Raw genomic sequence first — 23,389 nt, forward strand, 5'->3', positions numbered from 1 at the left:
GTGTAAATAAAAATTGACCATCACCAATAAGACAATTGACTCATGTAAAAATTAGTCCAACAAGATTATTGACCCATGTGAAAATTTAAGGTATATTAAGCCTTATGAATAATATTAAGCACAATAACTTTTTTTGTAAATTGTTAAGCCCATTCCTATAAATTAACCTAAATATTTAATATCTTTTTTTTTAATTATTGTTAGTATTAAAAAATTTAGTTAAATTTATGTATTTTTTGTTTTCTAAAAAATTATGACTCAAGTGGATAAATTTTCTACACTGATGAGTTCACGAATTATGATATAGTAATTGGGCTATTATATGTTTGTTAATTTTTGTTATGAACACTGATTAGAAATTTTAGTTGATCTTTAGTTGATCTAAAGGTTGGAATCCAACGTAGGTCATATAAGGAGACATTCCATGTTTGTTATTATTCTTTAATAATCGAAAATATATCAATTGTACAAAGTCAGTTCGTTCATTCCTATAGTACTTCTAAAGTATAATATATAGATAAATGAGTGTGAGACAACTCGTCTATTTGGATAAATGCATTGAAATTCTTAATTATTATTTATAGTTTAGAGATGTGTTATCGATGGAATCATTAAAGCGTTTCTGATTAGTTTAGAGTGATCATAATAGCATATTAAAATAATTTCTCTATGTTCTAACCATATATATCAAATAAAGTCATGCGACCTAATATAATACAAAATTGAGTCTATCTAATTCATCAAATTAAATTTAAGATATGAATTCCACACAAACCTTCCCCAACTAAGTAAAGCTCATATATACATGTTGATATAATAATGTATGTTTCTTTTAAAGCTCATATCTATAAAACAATTATTATGTTTACCTTTAAAACTGTAATGATATAAAATATTCTGTAAAATATCATAAAAATAGCTAATTATTTTTAAGTTTTCAATTTCTATATATCTATCATTTACATTTTGATAGTTTGATTGACTATTAAAATATAAGAATTGATATTATTATTCATAAATTTAAATTTATGTATGTCATATGTATAAGGGAATTTGTAATTTATTGTTGATAATGTTTTCTAAATATTACAAATTCAATTCCAATACCATGAAATTTACAACATCCAAAAATCTAATCTTATTTTGTTATAATTGTCTCGATTAGTAATTTTTAAAATTTAAACTATTAAAATTATATCTATAAATTATTATATTAATTTACACTATAAAATAATTATTATTAATTTATAGATAAATTAATATCACTATAAATTAATAAAAAATTTTGGTCCCAATATTATTAATTTATAGAGGTTTTACTGTACTCCGATACATTACCTCGTTATTATTTTGGACTACATTTATGTAAGAGTTGGTAAATTTAATCAATCAAAAAACTAGCAAAATTTCCAAGCCATTGTGACCCGTGATCCATTATCATAAGACACTAAATTTGATGTTTTTGTAGAAGAAACACGAGTTAAGCTCGAATGCATGGAAACGAGCACATTCCAACCAAAGATAACCAAAGCGTGACATATGGAACAAATCAAATTGTCGTCTTACCATTTGTCAAAGATCAAACCAAAAACCTAAGAGGAAACGATTATTTTTCTAAGCATATAAGTGAACAAAGAAATATTTTGGCCAAAACACAAGGGTAGGTTTAAAGTTTGTCATCTTGGTAGGTTTTCTAAACATATGACCAACGATATACTTGGCCAAAAGATAACTCTGTAAGAACCATATATATAAGGGTTTGACTTTGTCATCTCAGAATTGATCAGCAAGATTAATCATTTCTGCACTTCTCAACCAGTTAGGCTCGTTGTAACGGGTTTTAGCAATGCGAGTAGCCCTCGACTTCGGGTCACGGATACTCTGCAATCACCAACTTTAAATCAGATAAGCCTAAATTCAAAAGGCGGAAAAATAGAATTAGTTCATAAAAAATTGGTAAACTCACCACGTACACCTGATCCTCAATTGGGAATCCAAAAAACTTCCATTTGACAATAAGATAATTGTCGTACTGCTCATATTTTGCATTTGTCCAGTTCACCATGTTTTTGGTTTTAGGACACTTGGGAAACTCACAGACAAGTATGGGATCCGCCTCAGTGTCGTTGAAAGCATTGTAGACATGAGGTCTCTCATCATCAGAAAGATCCGGAAGTGATGTCACTACCTCCATCTCCTAGAAAGACCATCATTCAATAGACAATTACTAATTAACATAATAACATTGATTCCATATGTCATGTTTTTGTTGTCTTTGGTGGGACTATCTTATTTGTCATGCATATTGGTTGGACATGTCAGTCTTTGAATTTTTGTGGCCTAAATATTTTAATAATTTGGTTTTCTATATAAAAACTAATGAATATTTTTCTCTAAAATACTAAAATATAATTAAAAAAATATTGAATACTTTAACAATGTAAAAAATTTATTAGCCAAGTTAAATCAAATACTTTATTGAATATTATAATATCTAGTAGCCAAATTAAATCAAATATTTGAAGATCTTTTGTTAAAAATGGGAATTAATCCAAAACAATAATTAAATAATAATAAAAAATCGACAACTCCAACCAGAAAATATAGCTGCTAAGTTTGAAGGCTCGAACACAAGAATTGCCACCTGATTGTACCATACATAACCATCTGATCTACCTAAACTCTTGTGGATATGATCTTTAAAAATAATTATAATGTGTGGCGTAAAGTAAATGCTTTGACTGTTTTGTGAGCTAACTGGCCTTCATGTTAGAATACAGTTTAGTTAACTTTATCTTCTAATTAAATGAATAGATGTTTATGATATAAGCTACTTCCCTTCGTGTTAGATTTGATTAGTAAAGAAAGCTATATTTTATATTAGATGCCATATTAGATGCCTTTAATTAATCTATTTCCACAGTTTTAAATTTATCCATTTGTCTTTGTTTGTGTTGTGACTTTGTAGGCAGTAGGCGTTTTAAATTTGTGAAAGTATATAAATACATCATCTTTTGTACAGCCGTACAGACAACAAGATTCTCTAACATACAAATAGCTAGAATAATTCATAGATTCTTCAGAAACTGTTGATCTTGGATTCTTTGGTTAAGACCGTACGCTTATACCAAAAAGCAACATGGTGACTTGGATCAACTACATGCAAATCCGAGGGCTTTGGACCATACAGACCAACTAAAGAATAGTGGTTTTATAGTCAATTAGCACATGAACCGGAACCAACGGTTAGTTTGTGATTATGTATAATAGGGATTATGTATACTAGTATTATTATTTCTATATGTATTTGTACCTTTTGTCTTAAGAACCCCTTGAATGGTAAAAACATTCTATAATACTTTTAGGATTTTACACTAAATAGATTCCCTAAAAGTTAGTAAAACTAGTTTTTTGTTTTTATTTACAAATAAAAGCTAGAATCCACATAATTAAGAAAAAATTACCATTCTTCTCTTTTATTCTGTTTTCTTATGTAAATATTTTTTTAAAAAACCAAAAATTAAAATCCATTACAAAAACTAAAAATCCAAAAATTAAAAATCAAAAACCAAAAACTAAAAACGAAAAACAATAATCAAAAATCCGTTTAAAAACCCTTTCCATTCATGGCCATAAAGAGTCGGCCGAGAGATATCTTATAAAACCTAGGTTTCTCTTCAAAGCCCTAATGATTTCTGGAGTTTAATTTGGTTGTAATTTTGGAGTTAAAAGAGATGAAGAGAAGAAAGGTGGATATAAACCAAGCGAGCATTCCCCAAGTATATATGAGTACGCTTACTTTATACGTACTATTTCTCGCCAATTCGTAGCTTTGAATATTGTCTCAATGGGTCGGCTAAGTTTGTATTGTAAGAACTGATTATTTTTTAATTCACTGTTGAAAATAATGGATGCAAAAAGAGAGAACTCGTTAGCAATGTTTCCAGCCGAATTTCGTGAGAACATTGATCTCGTGATCGAGATTCTTATGAGATTGCCAACAAAGTCCCTGATGAGGTTCAAGTGCGTCTCCAAGGAGTGGCCATCCCTTATTTCTTGTCGATATTTTTTCTTCTTTTTAAAAAAAAAAAAAACCCGTATCCGTTTTCTTTTTAAAAAAAAAACATACTGTATTTGTTTTTATATGAGCTTTATAAAAGATTGGCCCGTTTATGGCTCATAACAAAATGGGCTTAAACAAATAACTAACGGGTAGCCCGTTTTCTTTGAGGGTAGATGAGAACGACGACGTTTATGCGCAAATCCGATTGTGTGAATCTGGGTGGGTGATGAAGAGGAGGTTTTGTGACTTGTGAGTGTAATCGTTGAAAGAGCTTCGGATAACGCAATCGGTTCAAGGTCTCTCTCTCTCTCTCTCTCTTGCACTAAGCTTCGGCGGATGTGACAGTCGGAATTTGAAATTGCTCCCTGAAGCATTTGGAGAGATTGAAGGTCCCTTTGTTCCAGTCAGCTTGAGGTCAGTTTATATAAACCCTAAACCCATAGAGTCATTTTTGATCAAATCTCTTAGAATTTTGATATGTTTAAGTGTCAAAGTTTAAACTTTTCTCTGGATTTTTTAGTCTTTTGTCTTAATTCTTAGGCTATGAGAAATTGAATCGGTTCTTCTGGTGATGTCTAGATTAAGATAGATTCGAAAGTGTCCGAGCTTTGGACAAGAGAATGACAATGGCCTATGTAGATTACAGAATGAACCAAACCAAATACCAATTAAGAGGGATCTTGTGGTTTTTTCTTTTTTTTGGCCTTTTTTACATTCTTTGCTCTTTGCTTTTGTTTATAATTTTTGGTGTTGAAGTTTCGATTTTTAAACAATGTTCGAGGTGAAGAGTTAAAGAGATGATGAAGAGAAGAAGGACGGATCTGAAACAAGCGGAATGTCAGAGCATTGCCCAGGTCGTCTCTCTCAAAGATTCCGATCAGAGTCAGGTATACATACATATATATATATATATACGCCTCCTTCATGCAATCTTTCGGATCAATGGCTCGGCTTAGTTTGTATGTACTGATCAACTTGAAGTAATAGGGAGGCTTGCAGACCTTACAGTTGTCTTGAATCTGCTTGCCATTGGTCCTTATTTTGGTGTCAAAGTTGTTTTTTTTTTTTTTTTTTTTTTTTTACTTCCCTGTTCATGATATATATAGTTTTAGACTAGTGAGAGTTTCCCGATCAATTTGTTAATTTTCTTTTCATTTTTATTCGTTGGTCTTTCTGAAGATAAAGAATGCAGAAGGAGAGAACTCATTAGCTTTGTCTCCAGCCAAATTTCCTATGCGCATGTGTATCATCAGACGAGGTACTTTTTCTTCAGTTCTTATGAACAAAGTCACTACATTGTTCTCTGTCAGAGACTTGTTCAAACAGAAGAATCGTGCTTATTTCCTACTTTTTTTTCTTTCTCTTTTCTTGTCTAGCCGTCACCCAACAAGAAAAAAGAAGAAAAAGAGTAAAGGGAAAAGATATATGCGAGTTACTGCAGGGTATCGTGATGGAGATTCTTATGAGATTGCCAACAAAGTCCCTGATGAGGTTCAAGTGCGTCTCCAAGGAGTGGTCATCCCTTATTTCTTGTCGATATTTTTGCAACCGTTTTTACTACGGTCACACGACGACAACCTCCACGCCTGTACATGTGTTTAGTGGATAAAGCAGACGGGCGCCGTGTACTGCTATCAATATCATCTCCAGACAACTCTAGTTTTGTGGTCGTCGACCAAGATTTGAGCATCCCAGGGATGGGAGGCTACTTCTTGAACGTTGTTCGTGGCTTGATGTGTTTCTCCCTTGGACAAAATAAGGCGTGTATCTATAACCCTAGCACCAAACAACTCTTGACCTTACCTGCCTTAAAATCAGACATCAAAGCTGAACGAGGTCAAAAGAAGCGTCACACCCAGTATTTTATAGGACACGACCCTGTTAGTGATCAATACAAACTAGTCTGCACGGTTGGGGTATCCTCGCGATTGCCACGTTTGGGTAATCTGAAGTCAGAGCAGTGGGTGTTCGCACTAGAAGCTGGAGGTTCGTGGAAAAAGGTTGTTCCAGTACCTGAAAATTATCTTCATCATGCCCCTTTCACGCTAGGACGGTCTACCAGTGGATCAGTAGTACGTTATATAGCTTGGCCTGATAATTATAATTGTGTGGTTGTGAGTTTTGACATTAGGTCTGAACAGTTTACGATCATCCCAGTACCTAGGGAGATCTTCGCTGGTCAGGTTGTGCCTGCAGTTACGATGAGGGCGGATCTTATAGAGTATGGTGGGAAGATAGCAATTTTCCATCATACTCACCTTAAAGATGAGGGTTCGGCAGATGTATGGGTTTTCGAAGACGTTGGGAAGAATAAGAATGAATGGTCGAAAAAGACTCTTTTTTTGCAGACTTGTCAAAGGCATTTAGTCCAAGACATTGTATTGATGGTAAGAGGTACAACTCAAGACGGCAAGGTTATCTTGGCACCGCTGGAGATGCATTCCCGATTCTACATTCTGTATTACGACTTGGAATGCAATGACTTGACAAAGGTTGAAATCAAAGGAGTACCACTCCCTTGGCTTCATAAAAAATGCTATTTTGACTTGAATTATATGGGTGATTGTGAGAGCTTCATCTACTCGGAAACTTGACCAACACTTTTTGGCTTCTTTTTTTTTGTCTAATTTTTGTCTAGCCGATTGATATTAAGAAAACAGTTGAGTTATATGATATTTCTAATTACTTTAAAATAAACTATTTTCATGCTCTTGATTTTATGGTCTCCTATAATTGCTTTGTTTCAAGAAGTCACATATTGGAAGGATATAGTCTTTTTGTAGAAGTTTGGAATAGTACAATGAGCTCATCAGTTTGTTGTTTAGTTATGTGAAGAGAGATTAGTCCCCTGAACTTATCTTCATACTCCCTTCATTCCCTAATGCTCTGCTAATAGAGTGTAAAAGCGTTTCAACAAAAGCTTTAAAGCATTAGGCAAGATAAACACGAAGGGAAGCCAAAGGAGAATTAAGTAACGATTACCACATAGGTTTGCTCACTAGGGTCAAGCTCACCAAAGTGATCCCACTTGGCAATAGGGTGTTCATCATACTCATGCATGCTACTGTTCTGTTCAACTGTCCACGAGAACATCTACACTGGATGTCCAAACTTGGGGAGCTGACGGAGAGATTTTAGGATCCTTTTTATTTGCATGCACTTCTAGTGTACCCTCACAGCCTTACCCTTACCTTTGTCAGCTACCAATAATCACAAAGAACTGGTCACAACAAAATCAGAAGTGAGACTGAAATCGTAATATATATACACGAACATATATACTAAAGAGAGCAAAAAGAAGCAAAATAACTATATTTAGAACACAAACATATCACTACTAAAACTTGCTACGATTGTGGAGTTCTATATCACTAAGATGTAAAAAAGTATAAGCGTAGGTAAAGAGAACGAGAGAATTAGGATTTTGTATATTATCTCTTAACTGTACCTACATCGAAAAGTGAACTCATGCTAAAAATGGTTCGAGTTGCTCAGTTGCTTGACAAAACAAAGTTTTCTTGACGGAAAAAACTTAGTAATCTAACTAATATCTCTGATATATGGTATAAATACACACGTCACTACAGTTATAAGAGATTCGATCCAATGAGATTGCACCAAATTGCTTAAATACCATTTTCATCAAAAGAGAACCAAAAAAAGAAAAAAAAAAAAAAAGACATGAACTTTGGGTAGGCCCAAAAAGTTTGTGTGTGGAAATGAAGTTGCTGGAGGGTGATTAGATGACCATTTTGATTTGTTGCCCTCTTTTTCTCCCCATTTCTCTTTACTACCCAAATACGCACCCACATTTTTGACCCACGCCCACTTTCTTTGTTTTTCTTTCTCAAATTTCTTATCGAATCATGTGTTGTTTTCATTTTTTTTTTAAAGCCCTCACTCTAAAACATTTGTAATCTTGAGTTTTATTTTTATATGTCGGCTATTATTATGTCTATATACATATACAGGCACACAAGTTTGTATTCATATCTATAGTCCAAACATTTTAAAGCATATATTCATTAGACCATGAGTCCCAAAATCTTTTTTTTTTTTTTTTTTTGAAGTCCCAAAATCTACGAGTTGTATTTGTATGTGATAATGTAGCAATCTAAAAGGCACTGTGTGAAGATCAGTTTTAGCTTCCAGCAAATTGGTTATACGGGTCTCAAAATAATGAATCAGATAAGAATTTTAGATAGAAAATTATGTGGAGATAGACGTCCGACACCGTGCATGGTTCAGGTCGTGCTCGTCAGTCGTCACATCGATTCTAGTTTGGTAGAAATATGTGAATTATATTGAAAACTCAAAAGTTATTTTAATTAGATTTACGAATGATTTTTACGTAACAGAATCAAAAGTCAGATACATATGCCAGATTTTGTCAGAAGGATTTTGTGTAAGCATATAATTCCCAATCGCAGAGACGTAAAATATTCGATTCGGTAACTATATCATAAGAAGTCGACACTTGTCTCTGACACCAGCCTATGATTTACGTGGAATCCACACATCCACACTCACATGACACAAAGTGTGCCTTTTCATCTATGTACATTTTTTTAATTTTTATATAACTTAAAAGTTTTACACGAAAGGATATGCTAATTTTTTTAGCCACATGACTATAATACTAGCATAGTAGCACGTATAAGAGATCATTATTTAACTCGTAAAAGAAATTGGTCACAACTTGTAACATAATGGTTTGCACTAATCTCATTATTATTTTCATCATCTAGCTAGATTACGGCCCTGTTCGTTTATGTGTAGCTACAGTAGCGACAACGACCATAACATTTCCTTTGTTTTTCCTTTTTTCTCTTTTCATCTTTCCTTTAATTCTCCTTCAATTTTGATCGTTGCGACTAGAATTTCAAGAGTTTGGAATCGCTGGAAAAACCAGTGATAAAACCCAAGCCATGATCTGAACCAGCGACTGTCGCTACTTTTTCTATAATCAAATCACCATTGTTGAAATCAGATAAAGGAAGCTTCAAACATGAAACTTGTAGAACCCTTCGTCTTCTTCTCTAACCTAATCAATTGGGTATTTACAGAATTTATAACTATACCTTTTACAATACTCATAATTACAAAAAATAGATATTTTAAAATCAGATGCAGTCGCTACTTTAGCGACTCAAAAACGAACAGGACCTACATATATAATCTGGCATATTGCATATTTGTTATTGATAAAAATCTATATATATGGACGTATAACTATTTTGTTTTTGTTTTAAAGCATAATAAGCATTCCATTATTCTTAAGAATTCTATCTTTTACATCTCCATTTATTTTAGTTATTTCATCAATTTAACACGAATGCTTTAGAATTCAGCATTATATTATTATTCATATGAATACAGACACAGTTGACCCAAGAAAAAAACAAATACACGAATACAGATCCTACACTGATGAGTTCATGTGATACAGTAATTGGGCTATTATTTGTTTGTTAATTTTTGTTACGAACACTGATTAGAAATTTTATTTGATCTAAAGTTTGAATCCAACGTAGAAAGGTCATATATGGAGACATTCCATTTTTGTTATTATTCGTTAATAATCGAAAATATATAAATTGTACAAAGTCAGTTAATTAGTTAAATCCTATAATTAGAGAAGTATAATATATAGACGAATGAGCATGAGACAACTCGTCTATTTGGATAAGTGCATTGAAATTCTTAATTATTATTAACACATGATGGATAGTATATAATATATAGTTTAGAAGTGTGTTACCGATGGAATCATTAAATCTTTTCTGATTAGTTTAGAGTGATCATAATAGCATATTAAAATAATTCCTCTATGTTCTCACCATATATATCAAATAATATCATGCGACCTAATATAATACAAAATTGAATCTATCTAATTCATCAAATTAAATTTAAGATACGAATTCCACACAAACCTTCCCCAACTAAGTAAAGTAGCCACTATTGTCCCTTAAAGTGACATTAATGCATATTCTATAAAAAGATAATGGATGCCCAACTACATTTAAAAAACACAAGTGAAGCGTTTGAGACATAAACTGATAGAAATATGCAATATCTAGGGATTTCTAGTAAAACAAAAGCATCCAATGAGTTATGTGGTGAGCTTTTCTTCACGCATTTATTTAGTATTATGTGGTTTACATTTCGGATAAGCAATTCTATGCAGATTGGTATCAACGCAACGAAAATATATGTATAGCTAGATGTGCAGACATATATACACATGCACTCCGATATACTCCGATACATCACCTCGTTATTACTTTGGACTACATTTTTGTAAGAGTTGGTAAATTTAATCAATTAAAAAAACTAGCAATTATAACGTAGATTCCTTTTCTTGGGACACAATACTATTCCAATTTCCAAACATTTTATTTCATCAGCTAAGTTGTGTATAACGAGTTGATTTTGTCGTATTACTTTTTTCATTGTCATTGATTTTTTTTTTTTTTTGTGAAAGTTGAAACAATTTATTTATTTTTTGGGTAAACTTGTGTTTGAAATAATTGCTAGAAACTAGATTATTCACAACTAATATACACGTAAAAAATAAAAATAAAATAAATAACTATACACGTAACTCTTTATATTTAGCATGTCCTTTTGTGACTGTAACGAGCTGTTTGTAAAATAGAGCCGACTTCAAACGGAGAAAATGTAATCGTGAGACATGATCAATTATTTTTATATAATAATACTACAAATATATATATATATATATATATATATATATATATATTATTTGTAACTTTTGATAATCAATATTATTCCGGTTAGAAATATATCTGAAAGATAAATATAAGTGCATAAGAAAGAAAGAGTGATGAAGACATTTCAATTTTTTTCTTCAGTATAGATTTAATATTATTTAATAAACTACTACATGTTATAAAATCATGTATACTCTGATAGAAGACATTTTATATAGATGACATTTTATTTTATATTGTGCAGTTTCTAGAGTAACATATTTGTGTATTAACAAACATATAGTAATTTTTCTAGATAGACCAAACTAAGGTATATCAATATGTAGAGTCCAAAACATAGAAATTTCAAGATTTTCGAGTTCTAAACTTCTAATAATAAACATGTTCTGAATCATTTATTTTTTTGTTTGTATAAAGTTCTGATTCACTTTAACCATATATAATTCTTTTATTTGTTACGTAGATCTAAAAATATCTGGATCGAAATCGATGACAGACAAGACAGGTAACACATATTTTTGTCCTTTCATCATAAAAATGTTAATCTTTGAGATATGGGGTCCCAACATACGTAGGATTGAACCCAATTTAACTGTTGCTGCAACGTGGGACTCAATATGCCCACTTATGTTTCTTCATTGATTTACCCTCTTAAGGTCTCGATGATTTGTGACCATGAGTGTAGCTGAGTAGGAAATTAGGATTAGGAAGTGGACATGCGTCACATTCCATACGTATAGAACCCCATTTTCGCTTTGCAATGAGTTAATCTTTTTGCAGTGGTTGGTCGGTCGATTTGTCAAATATCTACTAGTATACATTAACCAAAATATATTATACTATGATAAAGAGGAAAGAGTCATGAGACTGAGACCACATAAATCGCAAATTGCGGTAGACTCAGAACAAAAATCGTCTAATCTCTTAAATACCAAATTAAATAATCTCCTTTCGTGAAGTTACGATATTAATTATGAGCGGATCGGCCATTCGGCCCTGTTGCAATAGGCTGATTCGATCCACTCTGATTTTAGTTTTCTAAATTTCTAATATTATGTTCGGTCTTTGTGATATTATCGACAATTCCGGGTAATATACAAAAAAAATTTCTGACTTTGATGGGTTTGGTCATATATAATAGAAACAAACTGGAGATGACTCTAGTTTTTCCAGATCCGACCTAATAAAACTGGATATAAATGTTACAACCTTAACATTTCCCCCAACTTACCATTTTATGACATTTCCCCCAACTTACCATTTTATGTATTAACATCCGTACATGAATATATATATATATTTGAACTGCATGACTAATATCTATGTGGTAACCAAGCGTCGATAGCTCAATTGGTAAAGACTCTTTGGCAAAGTCTATAGGTCGCTCGTTCGAGGGACGGTGCTTGAGAAGGGACCATATAAAATGCTTTGGTTCGGGCCTAGGTCTGGAACTTCTTAGTAATTAAAAAAAAAAAAAAAAAAAAAAAATCTACGTGGTAGAATTACATTTAAATGCCCATTGGCCATTGGTATGAACTATAGTAATAGTACTGTACTAGAACATGACCCGAGCTAGAGCACGGGTTGAAATTCCTTCCTTTTGCTTGTTTAGTATCGTATATGTGATTATTTTATTTGTTTTCAAATGTTTTTTAGGATGGAACACTATGCCATGAAATCATATCTTGAATATGACTTATGAAAATAACATCTATTTTGTAAGATATATTCTAGTATATCTAGATTTTGATCCGTGGTAAAAAAACGCGGATTAAGTTGTGTGATAAAAAAATTAATTTTTGTTTGTTAATTTTGTTTGATTTGTTTAGTGTTTAAAATTATATATTGTATTTTGATTGTAAATTATATGAATTAATCTATAGTATAGCGCATATTAATTTTAGGACCAAATATGTAACGTATGTTTGTCAAAATCATCGTGACCGAGAAAGCTTACCAAAAAACATTATTTCAAACTTAAATTTAATCCGAGAAATCATATTTTTAGATTTTAACCCGTGCTATAGCAAGAAACCATATTTTTTAATTTTTTCATATTATAGTGACATATTATTGATCTGCGCTATAACAAATCAAATTAGAGTGTTTATAATTTTTAACTTTTTGATCTATCATATATTTATGATATTCTTAAAATATCAAATTAAATTATTTAAATTTGTATTAAGTATATAAAACTATACAATTCAACAAAAAAATATATGAAATGAACATAAATATTCAAATTTCTACCTGTTAATCAGTTAAAATTTTCTGATAAAGTTATGTAAGATTTTATTTTAGTATAATCGGAAATCACTTGTAATCTGCAAAAAGTGATTAATTTCTGGAATTTTATTTGCCTAGATATGGTTAGTTGAATATTCTCTGGAGATTTTATTTTATTCTTTTAAATATCCTTTTTAATAAGATCCTAATCCTAAATATATATAACCTATCAAATAATTAATTCATATAACCTATCAAATAATTATTCTTAGTTATAATCTATATTAATATTATATGGTCTACCAATTTGAAGTCGTGTACTTCCGTTTTATTAAACAGGAGATTAGTTAAGATAATTGTATCCCAGCGGTAGTGTTCCCATTATTCACATTAATTCACGTGTACACGATCTTTTCTAGAGTATTGGTTACGCCTTTCTAACTGCGACCAAAACATAACACACACACACACAAAATTTATAAACAAATAATATACTTTGATTCAGTTGATCAATATAACACAACAACAACAAGTTTAGATCATTTTAATTGCTAAGAAATGAGGTGAAATTAGTTAACTACTTGTTCCACACTAGGCACACTTTTAATCACGATTTTTAGTAGCCACAAGTTTTATTTACCTAATATGATTGGTTTCACGAAGTCATATAAAGCGAATATATATATGTAGAATGTTCTATCCACTTACTTTAGAGATAATGAATTCATGACACCCAATTGTTATGCCGAATCAAACCGGGATAATTAACGCTAACGTCACTTTAAAAGAAAAAAAAAATACAAAAGAAATACTAAGGAAGAAAGCAGAGAACACTGAACAAATCCGAGTAATATGCTATAAATACAAAGAACCTCTCACCACTTGGTTCTTAGGAAAAAGCACATTCTCTCAAGTGTTTCTCTCCTCTCAATTCCTAACACATTTCTCTTATATACAAACACTAATTTGACTATTTTTTATATAACTATCAAAACCTATAATAACTCCAAAACTTTGATTTTTTGGTTTTTGTTTCTTGTCCCAAAATCAAAACAAAACAAAATATTGAGATGGGATTTAGGATGTCAGAATCAGCTAAACCTTACTTTGCAATGGTCTGCCTTCAGTTCGGATACGCAGGTATGAACTTAGTAACTAAAGCCGTCCTTGACCGAGGTATGAGCCACTACGTTCTTGTTGCATACCGCAACGCTTTTGCCACAGCCGCTATCGCACCCTTTGCTCTTCTCTCCGAAAGGTACATATTTATTTCTAGAGAAATCGATCCTCTACACAATTAAGATTTTCCTTTAGCGTTTTAGTAATCTATATGAATTGACGATTTTTGTAGGAAAGTGAGATCAAAGATGACGTTTCCAATATTCATGCGAATATTTCTTCTTGCTCTTCTCGGGTTAGTCTTCTAATTGGACCGTTGATGAAATCTAAAAGATTTTGTTACAATTATAATCAAGGCTAACATAGAAGGTTTTGATTCGAACAGGCCTGTGATTGATCAGAACTTATATTACATCGGTCTGAAACTCACATCACCGACGTTTTCCACCGCCGTTAGCAACATCGTGCCTGCACTTACCATCATCCTTGCCACTATCTTCAGGTACATACAGAAGCAACGTTTTTATTATTTACATTTAACCAAAAAAAGAAAGAAATGTTTTATTATATTTTGGTACGTACGTGGATTTGCACTAATTTAAAAGTAATGTATAGTGCAACTAGTGCATGACGATGTCATAAAAATTATAAAATACTGATATATGTTTTTCATGTGTAAATATTTTATTTTTTAAAGAATGGAGAAAGTGGATATGAGAAAAGTAAGATGCCTAGTAAAAGTGATGGGTACTTTAGTGACAGTGGGTGGATCCATATTGATGATATTCTACAAAGGTCCTTTCATCAATATATTCCGATCTCACCTCACCACCGTCTCTTCGCCGCTGACGACTGACTATCTTAAGGCCGCCGTCTTCCTACTACTAGCTTCCATCTCATGGGCTTCGTTCTTCGTTCTTCAGGTATATATATCAATTACTGATCAAGTCTTGAAATAGTTCGATTTTACATCAAGAATTAGATTATGTATTACTATAAACTCTTGAAGTAATAAAAATATAATATACGATTTGTCTTATAGGTTTTAAGGATCAGTTCTGGCTCTAGTTTTAGATTTGCCAATTATCAAAATAGGAAAAAAAAAATAGGCAACACATCTGACCATGCATGTTGAGGGTATATTAAAAAAACAGTTATCAGTAGTTTTAAATTTTGAATATAGTATCAATCTTCTTTCATGTTAGATTTTTTTTTTCAAATTTATTAGGTTAACTATATCTGAAATAAGTACTAAAAAAAAATATGATTCGTAAAACGTGACTGGAAAAATTCACTTTTGTGTATGACTTTTTTCCTTCTTAATATATAATCTAACGAATTAGACTGACGTTATATTTTGTTAGGCTGCGACTTTGAAGAAATACTCAGCCCATCTCTCGTTATCAACGATGGTGTGTTTCGTGGGAACGTTACAGTCTTTAGCCCTGACATTCGTAATGGAACATAATCCTTCTGCTTTGAACATCGGTTTTGACATGAACCTTCTCGCTTCTGCCTATGCGGTTCGTCGACGTCCCCCACTTTTTCCACGTAAAACACAAAGATCAATTTACAAAAATAATGATACTTATACTGTGATTGGTTACGGTTACAGGGAATAATGTCGTCGAGCATAGCATACTACGTTCAAGGACTTATGATGCAGCGAAAAGGACCGGTCTTTGTCACTGCTTTTAACCCTCTCGTCGTCGTCATTGTTTCCATCATGAGCTTCTTCGTTCTTGGCCAAGGAATCTACCTTGGAGGGTACGTTAAACAACCGGTTAATAATATACATAACCGGTTTAGTTTTGGCTATGTCTTGTTAACTGATTAAACCGGATTTGTTTTTGTTCAGGATTATTGGAGTGGTTGTTTTGACGGTGGGAGTCTACGCCGTGTTATGGGGCAAACATGTAGATGATGACGGCGAAGAAACACACCATGAAGAAGATAACGTTTTAGAAACCGTTACGTGTTGTAGTGGCAATAATGGTCTAACAATAATGGCAAAAATCGACGAAGCTGATGAGGATGTCGAAACCGGAAAGGTTACGGTGGAGAAGGAGTCGCCGGTACCGGAAGTTGTGGTGGTGGTTTTTTGTAGTGAAAATGTGGATAAACATTTCACGACCTAAATTAGATTGTGGTTTTTTTTTTTTTTTAGAGAGGCAAAAATTGGGGAGAAGAGTAACTTCTTTTTTTGATACCTTGTAAGTTTGAATTCCTTTTCCCCTGCTTCAAAAGTTTTCTATACTTTTTATTTATTTATAGTTTTGATTTCTTATTGTAACTATTTAACTAGGGATTCACTGTACCATCGATTTTGATCGTTGACTAAGCTATATGTAAAACCCCGTGTAACAACATCACATTTGGTATTGATACCACACATCTTCTTACATGCCCAAAAAAAATGTGGAATGTACATCCTCTGTTTTTTTCTTCTTCAAATTGTGTTTCCTTTCCAACTTGAGTTTTTACATGAGTAAGAAAAAAATACTAAAATGTTTATTATACGTTTATGGGTCGCATAAAATAGCCATACATCATAACAAACAGTTCCACTGCTACCGCTAGATGCTGATTCTACAACGAGGTACGGGCCTTTCTGCTTAAAAAATTATTCTTAGCCCTGAGCCCATTATTCGAGCCTTTATCCATATTGAAGAAGAGTTACAATTGTTAGATTACATATGTGTTTACCGGTTTACTATTCTGGTTAAGTTAAATTGTGCAAAGCAGTATCTTGGTCTAACTAAGATCTAGTAGAAACTAGAACTCTCTTGTTCTTCATCTTCGTTGAATTACCTTTGAGGATTCCGAATATGTAAAATCTTCATTCTCATAACATACATTTCAGTTAACTAACATACATTCTCATAACATACAATCTTAGATGATTTATGCATGCGGCCATATATTTCCCTGAGGCATCATGTCATCCAAACAATATGACAAATGCCATTATTTGGTTGTGTTTTCGCGGAGTTAATTAGTATTCAATTCTGATATTATTACAAGAAAATGATGGTGATGGGCTTTATATATGGAATTCTACAAATAGGTGTCGTAAGGAATAAGGATGGTGGTAGACTGGTAGGTATAGTAGGTACGTATAATTAAGTAGAAGGTATCTAACAGAACATGTATTTGTGTGTATATATATCAATACGGTATATGTCTGGGCAACCGGATTTTACTTTCAGAGAGTTGTTTTTTTTTTTCTTGGTCAAACTCAGAGTTGTTTAATTACTAGAATTAAAAAGACTCAACTCAATACTCGGATTTTATGAAAACTGAAATAGAAGGTGACTTCTTTGCACGCAAGGTCTAGTTGCGGATGCATGTAACATGTTTGTCTAACCAACAACGGATATTAGGTTTGTTGAGCAAAAAAAAAGAAAAAAAAGAAGTTTGGGTTTGGCCATAGACATATATAAAAGTTAACCCAAAAAATTAGGGCATATAACACGTTGTGTAATTTCTCTCTGTTAAATTAGAATAACACCTACGTCTTATTGAATCAAATACTGAAATTAAATCATTGAACTAGAACTCTCTTGTTCTTCATCTTCGTTGAATTAATGAGTAGAGAAGTCCTAACAAACTTTCTCTTTTCATAATTTCATCTGGTACCAACCTTTGATAGTAAGCTTGGGGATTCCGAATATGTAAATCTTCATTCTCAAAACATACATTCTAGTTAAACTAATATCCATACTAATACTTCCATCAATCTTAGATGATTCATGCATACGATATTTCCCACAGACATCAGTTTATGTCATCCAACAATATGACAATGACAATTCAAATGGCATTATTTGGCTATGTTTTCGCGGAGTTAATTAGTATTAAATTTTGATATTATTACAAGAAAATGATGGTGATGGGCTTATTTATATATGGAATTCTACAAACTGGTGTCGTAAGGATGGTGGTAGACTGGTAGGTATATTAGTAGAAGGTATCTGACAGAACATGTATTTGTGTTTATATCAATACGGTATATATTACCATGTTGTGGATGCATGTAACATGTTTGTCTAACCAACAACGCATATTAGGTTTGTCGAGAAAAAAAAAAAAGAAGAAGTTTGGGTTTGGCCATCTACATGTATAAAAGTTAACCCAAAAAATTAGGACATAACACGATATGTAATTTCTCTATGTTAGAATAACACCTACGTCTTATTCAAATACTGAAATTAAATCATTGAACTCACCTATAATCGAATATAATAACAAAAATTCACAAGACTCACAAAGAAAAGAAAAGAAAAAAAAATCACAAAAATAAAATAAATTTTTAAATCTCACCAAACACACCCACCTACCCGTCTGGTCCCACTAAGCCGACTCTCTCCACACCTTTTATTTTGGTTTTGGAAAAAAACAAAAGATTTAACTTGTTTTCTTCTTAAAACTCAATGATTCTTGAATAGTCTATTAGTATATCTCAAAAAGACATTAGACATTAAACAAAAAATTACTTAGTAAGTATTTTTCTAAAAAGAAAAATCTTCATAACTAAAATTTAAGTCACTTCTTTTCTGACAAATTGAATAGCCATATAGATGAAGTTTGTGATAACGTAAATCACCTACTACTATATCACAAGCACCTATGTTGTCTGGTCGGAAGCGCACCAACCCCTCGTTAGTTCATGTGGTTGCCGATAAAGGTGACGTGTTTCTCTCACCAACCCCAAAAATAAACCTTCCCACACCTTTCCCACTCGCTCTCATAAACGTTTGGGACCAAATTAAAGTCCATGGGGACATGAGAAGAGAATTACTAACATTTTATTACCATAAAAATACATTGTAGAGCTAACTTTTTTATTGTGTGCGCGCGTATTTATCTTTTTTTTTTTTTTCGTTATCCGTTTCACTGCGAACAAAAGTTTGTGAATTGGCGAACATCATTGTTTGAACACTCAAATAATCATATAAGCATTTTAGTAGAGGATTGAAGAAATGAAGATGATATAAAAAGAAAAAAAAATAGTGGTGTAGGTGGTGGAGACAATACAATGTGAAAAGTCTTTGAAATAATTTAAGGAAGACATGATGATTCCAAACAGAACATGAATGGCCCTTCACTTTTTAGTTTTAATAATGAAATTGCAATTTAGTTTACGTTGATTTTATTAATAAATAAATGGGAGCCTTATTTTCTTAAACCAGAGTTCCCTAATTTTTTGTTCTCCACGTCCATTTCCTGATTACATAGGCCCTAGCGCTAACACTAATACATGAAATGCACTAATGCTTAACATTAGACTAAAAATATTTGTTGAACTCTATAACCTTCCACATTGTATAGATTGGTAATAACAAACACCTTCTCGTAAAACTATTTCAATTCAACCGTTAATCTCAAACAACAACAAAAAAAAATCAAGAGTTTGTGAAAGGTTATTAAGTAGATTAATAAAAACAAAAAAAAAGTGGGAGAAATTAATAATATAGCAAAAGGAAAAGGAAAAAAATGAAAAAAGAGATAGAGATCAGAGAGGTTAAAATACTGAAATATATAATAAATTATTATCAATTTTCTAATGAAAACAGCAAAATATATTGCCAAGCAAACAAGTGAATGAATATAACTTTTTACCTACATGAAAAGGAAAAGCTTTTAATAACAAATACAGCTTTAGTAAATGAGAATTTTACCTCACCTGCTAAGTAAATAACCAAAAAAATCCAATATAATTTTCTTTAATTTTCTCTTCGAATTTTTCAATAGTGTATTATCAGTCAAAACCTCAAATCTAAATTTTGTTAGACACGTAGTTTACCAATTTTAACAAAAGTTAAATCCAAAGTGATGTTTTTTTCTCTGCCAACTTTCCCCTACTTCATCATCAATATAAATCCAAAATAATTGTTTGCTAAAATAATAAATATAATCTTATATTAATATATATGAAATTATTATTTTAAATCAGGAAAGAAAAAAGAGTTGGTTTACCAACCCCCATCCTAATATAAATCAAAGTCTCGACCACTTCTATCTAGAATTCTAGAAGTGAATTCGATTTTTACACATTTTTTGTTTTGTCTTAAAATACTCGATTTTATTTTTATAAGAAAAACAAATATAAAAGTCCATGTCGTGGTTTCTAATAGCGGCAGCGGCAATCGTCGCCGTCGTATCTTACAATCTGATCCAACGGCTGAGATACAAGTTCCCACCCGGTCCACGCCCCAAGCCGATCTTTGGTAACCTCTACGACATAAAACCAGTCCGGTTTAGATGTTACTACGAGTGGGCTGAATCATATGGACCAATCATATCGGTTTGGATCGGTTCAATTCTAAACGTGGTCGTATCTACCGCGGAGCTAGCTAAAGAAGTCTTGAAAGAGAACGACCAGAAACTCGCCGACCGGCACCGCAACAGATCGACGGAAGTATTTAGCCGCCACGGTCAGGATCTTATATGGGCAGATTATGGGCCTCACTACGTCAAGGTGAGAAAAGTTTGCACGCTTGAGCTCTTCACACCAAAACGACTCGAGTCACTCAGACCTATCCGTGAAGATGAAGTCACCGCCATGGTCGAATCCGTCTTCAATGACTGTAACATTCCTGGTACGTACGCTAATCGTTCGGGTCTTTCTTATTTTTCTTCGATATAAAGAAAAAGAAATGTGCCGTTAAAGGAGTTTTTAAGAGTCTATCCATACAAATATATCTCAAAAGAGAAGGAAAAAAAAAAAAATCTCAAAAGAGGTAAGAAATAAAAGCGGGTTTTGAATACTTGTATCAAAAATGCTCTGGTTAAGGAAAATTCGATTTATACAAAAGTCGGTAGGAATACTCAAAATCGTAGTTTTGTTTTTTTGGAGAGAACGAGAATTGATGTAAAAAAAAACAAAGAAATAATGAAATTAATGCTAGGTTTGTCGTTTATACTTAAATAATGCATGCCACGCGTTGCCTTTACTCTTTAGCGTCAGAAAAATGATCAAATCCAGTACTCTATATGTTTATTATGTCTTCTTTGTCTTTGTCAACGTCAAACTAAGTTTTAGTTCGACAGAGTCATAAGTAATGTTTTATTGATTTTATTTGAGTATCGTACTAGTTAGTATTATTATCTGGTTGTAATGAGTATCACCAATAATGATTTTTGGTTGAGTAGGTACATACCCATACTGTGATGGTTAATGATGGTACTTCAAAGAAAAACAAAGCAATTAGTTGTTTCTTTAATATCCGTACTAATAGCACGTTGTTTTTTTTTTTTCAAAAAGAGTGTGGTTGCCAATTTCATAATTAGTGCAACTCCCCTAATAACTGACTGTATTGTATAATCTTCTCAGAAAACAGAACAAAAGGATTACAACTGAGGAAGTACTTAGGATCGGTTGCGTTCAACAACATAACGCGGCTAGCATTTGGGAAGCGTTTTATGGACGCGCAAGGTGTGGTGGATGAGCAAGGGCTCGAGTTCAAGGCCATAGTATCCAACGGTCTGAAGATAGGTGCTTCACTGTCGATAGCTGAACACATCGAGTGGCTCCGGTGGATGTGTCCGGCCGACGAGAAGTCGTTTGCTGAGCATGGGGCTCGTCGCGACCGCCTCACGCGAGTTATCATGGAGGAGCACACTTTGGACCGTGAGAAGTCTAGCGGAGCGAAGCAGCATTTCGTTGATGCGTTGCTTACGCTGAAGGATCAGTATGATCTTAGTGATGATACTATCATTGGTCTTCTATGGGTGCGTTTTAGCTAGTGTTCACAATAACCATTTAGACCCTAACATGTCTTGTGACTCACGTTTGGTATAAATGGTGTGTGTGTGTGCAGGATATGATCACGGCAGGGATGGACACGACAGCGATAACAGCTGAATGGGGGATGGCTGAAATGATCAAGAATCCAGAAGTGCAGCAAAAAGTGCAAGAAGAGATGGACCGAGTGGTTGGACTTGACCGGATCTTAACCGAGCAAGATTTTGCCCGCTTACCTTACTTGCAGTGTGTGGTGAAAGAGTCATTCAGGCTGCACCCTCCGACGCCTCTAATGCTCCCTCACCGAAGCAACGCAGACGTCAAGATCGGAGGCTACGACATCCCCAAAGGATCAAACGTCCATGTGAACGTTTGGGCGGTGGCTAGAGACCCTGCCGTATGGAAAAATCCATTGGAGTTTAGACCAGAGAGATTCTTGGAAGAAGATGTTGACATGAAGGGACATGACTATAGGCTGCTTCCGTTTGGAGCAGGACGACGGGTTTGTCCCGGTGCACAACTTGGTATCAACTTGGTGACTTCGATGATGAGTCATTTGCTTCACCATTTTGTTTGGACACCGCCTCAAGGCACAAAACCGGAAGATATTGACATGTCTGAAAACCCTGGACTAGTCACGTACATGCGCACCCCTATTCAAGCCGTTGCAACGCCTCGGTTACCTTCAGAAGATCTGTACAAACGCGTGCCTTACTATATGTAAAGGTCTCTCTGATCTACCTTTTGTTGCTTCTGCGCTAATGCTCTTGATGTTGTTTGTAGACATATTTCTTTTCTGGTGTATCATCGAAAACGTTTGGTGAAATTTGCAGGACATAAAAACAAGTTTCTTGATTACATTAACTTCAGGTTTTGCCTAATAGCACTAAAATACATCACACACACACACACACACACATTTGTAATCAAGTTATGCATAAGCTGCTTGTTTTTACTTACCTTTGAACAAGTGAATTTCAAGAAGAAGTTTCCTTAAACTCTTGCAACTGTTTGAAGTTCATCCATGGCTTCACCCACACTTTGGCTTCGAAACTCTTCGTCAGATCACCTTCTTTTGCTTCTAGGGTTAAGTGGTACATCGTTCCTGCAACTACCTGCTCTCTTGCTCTTACAATCTTCGTGAACTCAAGAACCATGTTCTGTACTTAACCGGAAAAAATAATCAGAAACAAAGATTCATATCATAAGGGTCCATAACCAGATGGGGAAACAGAGGAAACCTGTTGTTTGTTATGTTCCTGAATGGCAAATCGAGCAAGACTCTCGATCTCTCCACTGATCTGATTTCCTCGGAGATCATAAACACCTCCTGGCATCATCATCGTCTTTGCTGTGCTTTTCTCTTCTGATCTGCAAATCGCTAATTGAATTGTTCCACAGAGAAGAAGGGTAACGATACATAACGCTCTCGATTCCATCTCTTAAGGGAAACTTATTATTCCCAAGTTTTGGCCTTTTCGGTTATCTTTTACT

General features: G+C 33.3%; 4 protein-coding genes, 1 long non-coding RNA gene and 1 pseudogene across 8 annotated transcripts; 3 read left to right on the forward strand and 3 right to left on the reverse strand.

Moving 5' to 3' along the window:
• Positions 1-1,663: 1,663 nt before the first annotated feature.
• LOC147943247 (uncharacterized) lies at positions 1,664-2,263 on the reverse strand. Its single transcript, XM_087512822.1, has 2 exons — positions 1,967-2,263; positions 1,664-1,881 (listed from the first exon to the last, which is right to left on the reverse strand). The coding sequence occupies exons 1-2, from the start codon at positions 2,192-2,194 to the stop codon at positions 1,774-1,776; spliced, it is 336 nt and encodes a 111-aa protein (XP_087368948.1). The 5' UTR covers positions 2,195-2,263; the 3' UTR covers positions 1,664-1,773.
• Positions 2,264-4,270: 2,007 nt separating this feature from the next.
• On the forward strand, positions 4,271-6,760 carry LOC104785305 (F-box/LRR-repeat protein At2g40920-like; annotated as a pseudogene). Its single transcript, XR_015558199.1, has 4 exons — positions 4,271-4,477; positions 4,851-4,950; positions 5,243-5,321; positions 5,440-6,760. The product of XR_015558199.1 is annotated as an F-box/LRR-repeat protein At2g40920-like (transcript).
• On the reverse strand, positions 6,712-7,834 carry LOC104785304 (uncharacterized). 3 transcript variants are annotated; one of them, XR_767343.3, is made up of 3 exons: positions 7,512-7,834; positions 7,046-7,283; positions 6,712-6,949 (listed from the first exon to the last, which is right to left on the reverse strand). It is a non-coding gene; the product is annotated as an uncharacterized LOC104785304 (long non-coding RNA). The 3 variants fall into 3 exon arrangements; XR_767342.3 differs by having other exon boundaries at positions 6,712-6,952; positions 7,516-7,663; XR_767341.3 differs by having other exon boundaries at positions 7,516-7,638.
• Positions 7,835-13,731: 5,897 nt separating this feature from the next.
• Positions 13,732-16,665, forward strand: LOC104785306 (WAT1-related protein At2g40900). The gene is made up of 7 exons (XM_010510488.3): positions 13,732-14,287; positions 14,381-14,443; positions 14,534-14,650; positions 14,846-15,071; positions 15,513-15,671; positions 15,764-15,915; positions 16,007-16,665. Exons 1-7 carry the CDS (start codon positions 14,100-14,102, stop codon positions 16,284-16,286), a joined length of 1,185 nt encoding a protein of 394 aa, XP_010508790.1. The 5' UTR covers positions 13,732-14,099; the 3' UTR covers positions 16,287-16,665.
• Positions 16,666-20,060: 3,395 nt separating this feature from the next.
• Positions 20,061-22,759, forward strand: LOC104785308 (cytochrome P450 98A3-like). Its single transcript, XM_087451966.1, has 3 exons — positions 20,061-20,750; positions 21,485-21,882; positions 21,972-22,759. The coding sequence occupies exons 1-3, from the start codon at positions 20,267-20,269 to the stop codon at positions 22,617-22,619; spliced, it is 1,530 nt and encodes a 509-aa protein (XP_087308092.1). The 5' UTR covers positions 20,061-20,266; the 3' UTR covers positions 22,620-22,759.
• On the reverse strand, positions 22,729-23,378 carry LOC104785307 (cysteine proteinase inhibitor 3). The gene is made up of 2 exons (XM_010510489.3): positions 23,137-23,378; positions 22,729-23,055 (listed from the first exon to the last, which is right to left on the reverse strand). Exons 1-2 carry the CDS (start codon positions 23,332-23,334, stop codon positions 22,873-22,875), a joined length of 381 nt encoding a protein of 126 aa, XP_010508791.1. The 5' UTR covers positions 23,335-23,378; the 3' UTR covers positions 22,729-22,872.
• Positions 23,379-23,389: the final 11 nt, after the last annotated feature.

This window comes from Camelina sativa, chromosome 5 (assembly GCF_030686135.1).
Source record: "Camelina sativa cultivar CO46 ecotype springtype chromosome 5, ASM3068613v1".
Classification (NCBI taxonomy): domain Eukaryota; kingdom Viridiplantae; phylum Streptophyta; class Magnoliopsida; order Brassicales; family Brassicaceae; genus Camelina; species Camelina sativa.